The 3,326-nt window shown below is 43.5% G+C and overlaps 1 protein-coding gene across 1 annotated transcript; it reads right to left on the reverse strand.

Annotated features, from left to right (window-relative positions):
• Positions 1–201: 201 nt before the first annotated feature.
• Positions 202–2,894, reverse strand: LOC147630540 (uncharacterized). Its single transcript, XM_086810439.1, has 3 exons — positions 2,507–2,894; positions 1,343–1,807; positions 202–736 (listed from the first exon to the last, which is right to left on the reverse strand). The coding sequence occupies exons 2-3, from the start codon at positions 1,792–1,794 to the stop codon at positions 619–621; spliced, it is 570 nt and encodes a 189-aa protein (XP_086666565.1). The 5' UTR covers positions 1,795–1,807; positions 2,507–2,894; the 3' UTR covers positions 202–618.
• Between the last annotated feature and the right edge of the window lie 432 nt (positions 2,895–3,326).

Consider the following 3,326-nt stretch of genomic DNA (forward strand, 5'->3'; position numbering starts at 1 on the left):
AATATTTGATTAGGTTTCTCACCTTGTGGGAGTGGTCATTCAAGCGAAATAGATGCATGCATAGGTCCAAGCACTTGAAGTGGGCAAGACATGGACAAATGATTCAGCTTGTACTCAGTGGTTATGGTTTTTTTCTTATAAAACTACGGCATAATTCAGCTTCAAGCAGTAAGGCCATATGCTCCATACATGCAAAGCTCAAAAAAGGAAGAGGTATTCTATCCATAAATCATTGAACACATGCCAAGCGCCTGCCTTTACTACCTTTACTACCATGTCATCCCTTGAAATGGACAAGAACTACACATTCTTTATCCCTATAAACAAAAACTTCAATTACTGTTTAATGTATGTAGAAACCATGATTACAGATACAGTTAATCCAAATGCAACTTAAACTGCTACCTTACCTTTTCTCAATGAATGCCTGCTCTTGATAGTCTGATCAAACAAATAACCATGATCATGCTGCATGAGCACTCGGAGGGAAAGTCTCAATAGCGAGACTCTATGACCTACAACAAAAAAGGGTTCACTCAAGCCCTCTGATAGAAACTTGCTATTTGCTGAAGCTTTGAGCTGACAGAAAGAACCTCGGAATCACATTAAGTAAGCAACTCAAATCGATGGTAGTTTGATCAATGGACGCATGCAGTTCTGGCCGTTTACAGATGAGAACTCCTCTCCAGTTCCTTCAGAAGGATCCGTCTGTTTGATGCATTCGAGAGCATCATCCCTGCATTTTCATCACACAAGAAGAATGGCCATGGAGTTAAAAGATTTCATGTAGCAGCTACGGCGAAAATGCCATGAATTCAGAAGGTTTGAATTATCATCTATGGTTGTATACATTTAAGATTCAAGCCAAAGTTGATCAACAGACTCACTCCCAAGAGGATGTGGTGGAGTACAGACACTGACTCACATCCCAACCATAAGAGCCATACATTTAAGAATCAAGCTCAAGATCACCACTCACTCCAAAGACAATGTGGAGTACAGACACCGACTCACGTCGCAACCATAAGAGGCCAGAGGCCTTGACTCAACCAGAGCTCACCTCTGATTGAGATAGGTCCTTTAGGCTTCATGAACGGAAAGTGGGGCCGTGTCTGTACTCCAAGATTTCCTTTCACACAACAAAGATACAAGGTCTTTCAACAACCACAGTGAGATGATGCTCTCACGACCGAGACGACGAAGCTAATGACAAAAGCGTTTCTCTGCTCGAGTCTCAGGGACGAGCGTGCTCGTCTCTAACCCTGGCTCGAAAAACAAAACAAACAAGTGAGATGATGCCAATGTTATCTCTAAAAAAATGCCATCATCATAGCCACATTACCCTGTGGGAGCTGTGCTAGAGGTCTTCCACTGTGCTGTGAAAGCTTCTTGATCAGACTGCAATGGCTGCTTCTGCTCCTTGGCCATGGATGCTCTGCTCAGCCTGCTCAATCCTGGCAGATCCTGCTGGAGCCGAGACAAAGAAGAAGACGAAGATGATCGTCCACTGCAGCCTTGCTTAAGCTTCTGGTGCAATGCCAGCTTGACCTTGGGAGACAACAGCTTTTGAGAAGAAGAGCCTTTCTTGGAAGCATACACAGAAAAGGCTGGCGATGGAGGCAAGCGGTGAAGGCGACAACGGAATGATCCTGCGTGTGTTGTGGGAGCACACAGGCAGTTCTGCTTCTTGAAATTAGCATCTTCTGGATCAGAATTCGTGCAAGGAAGAGATGGAGGCAATGACACTGATGTTTCTCTGGCAGACAAAAAGGGCAACTGCTGCTTCTCCTCCATAGCCACACAACGTCTGCAACACAAAAAGAGGGTGAAACACAGTCTGGGTTTCTTAATCAATTTTTCATAGCTAGGTTTTATTTATCGCTCTTGCATAGATACAGTGCCTTCATTGATTCTCCTTGCTAAGGCTTCAATCGTATATGGCTAGGGCTTTTTCATCCGTTAGAACTTCTTCTTCACCAATCCTCCAGAGCTAGGATTCCTTCCTCGATCTTCCATAGCTAGGGCTTCTTCATCAATTTTAATGGCTAGAGTTTCTTCATCAATCTTTAAAGGTTAGGGTTTCTTCATCATTCCTCCGTAGGGTTTCTTCATCAATCTTCCATCGCTCATCAACCCTCCATGATCTAGGTTTCTCCATCAACCTCCATAGCAAGGGTTTCTTCATCACTCCACCATAGCGAGGATTTCTTCACCAATCCTCAATAGCTAGACTTTCTTCATCAATCTTTCAGACCTAACGTTTCTTCATCAATGCAGAAAAGCTCAGCACAAGCCTAGGATTTTCGTAAGCGCAGAAAATTTTATTTTAAGTAAACCCTGGGGTCAGAGCCTGAGCAGAACATACTCTGCATATAAGCGCCAAAGGCGAGATTTTCTTTACCCTGGGCTTCACATATTCACCAAGAAACCGCCATAGTTGTCCCCCTTTTTTGCCCTACATTACAGAACATCATTTGCAATGAGAACATTGACGAAGAAGAATTACCTTTTTCTGATAGGGCTGCAGAAACTCTTTGTAACTCCTGACTGACAAAGAAGCTTCCTATGTTTGCAAAGTAGCTATGGAGCTTAAGCCAAATGCAGGATAACAGCAATGAAGCCTGTCAACACCACTTCTCGCAAAAAACAACAGACTACGCGTGTCCCTTCATTGAAAAGCATCTTCTTCTCTGCAGAAGCAGAACGCTAATATCTGCAGCCTTCCAGGAGAGCGCTTGAGCTCGGGCTTTTCGTCTTCCTTGCCTCCTGCTGCTCTCTCTCTCTCTCTCTCTCTGAATCAATGATGGTTTGCAGCTCAACCGTTTTTCCAGAAAGGCATCTCTCAAAGATTAGAGAAACCGGCGCTTCTTGTTTCAGAAATCCATCTTTGCATCTGTGTATTCCTCAGCGGGAACTTGTACGACACTGTGCATCAGCAGAATCTGCAAAAGCAAGAAAAGAGGAAACCAGAGAATCAGAGAGAGAGAGGCCTTTCTCTTTTTTTTTTAAAGAGCCCAAAAAAGGAAGGTAAAAGAGGTTTACTTGCAATGAGAATCTGCCGCGTGTTATTTATTCTCACAAGTCCAGTAGCATTAAGATTCTTCTTCTTGGCTGTCGTTCACATGGTTCCATACTAGACCAATCTTAATAAGAGACAAAGAAGATAGATATGGGGTTATAAGGGCCTTTTCCCACTACCGAGTTAATTCGCGTCTTACGTTCACACCGTGTAAAAATGTCATGCAGTTGGCCAAGTTTGTGAAGAGAATTGTGCTGACTTTGGCATACCTGCCCAAACTTGCTATGAATCCAGCTCTCCCTACATT

This window comes from Cibotium barometz, chromosome 16 (genome assembly GCF_041138505.1).
Source record: "Cibotium barometz isolate CiBa-2024 chromosome 16, ASM4113850v1, whole genome shotgun sequence".
In the NCBI taxonomy this organism is placed as follows: domain Eukaryota; kingdom Viridiplantae; phylum Streptophyta; class Polypodiopsida; order Cyatheales; family Cibotiaceae; genus Cibotium; species Cibotium barometz.

Excerpts from the sequence above, each read along its gene's own strand:
- LOC147630540 (XM_086810439.1), bottom strand. The coding sequence starts at position 1,794 with ATGGAGGAGAAGCAGCAGTTGCCCTTTTTGTCTGCCAGAGAAACATCA. Across the intron at positions 737-1,342 it reads TCTAGCACAGCTCCCACAGG|GGATGATGCTCTCGAATGCA; the intron begins GTAATGTGGCTA and ends ATGAAAATGCAG.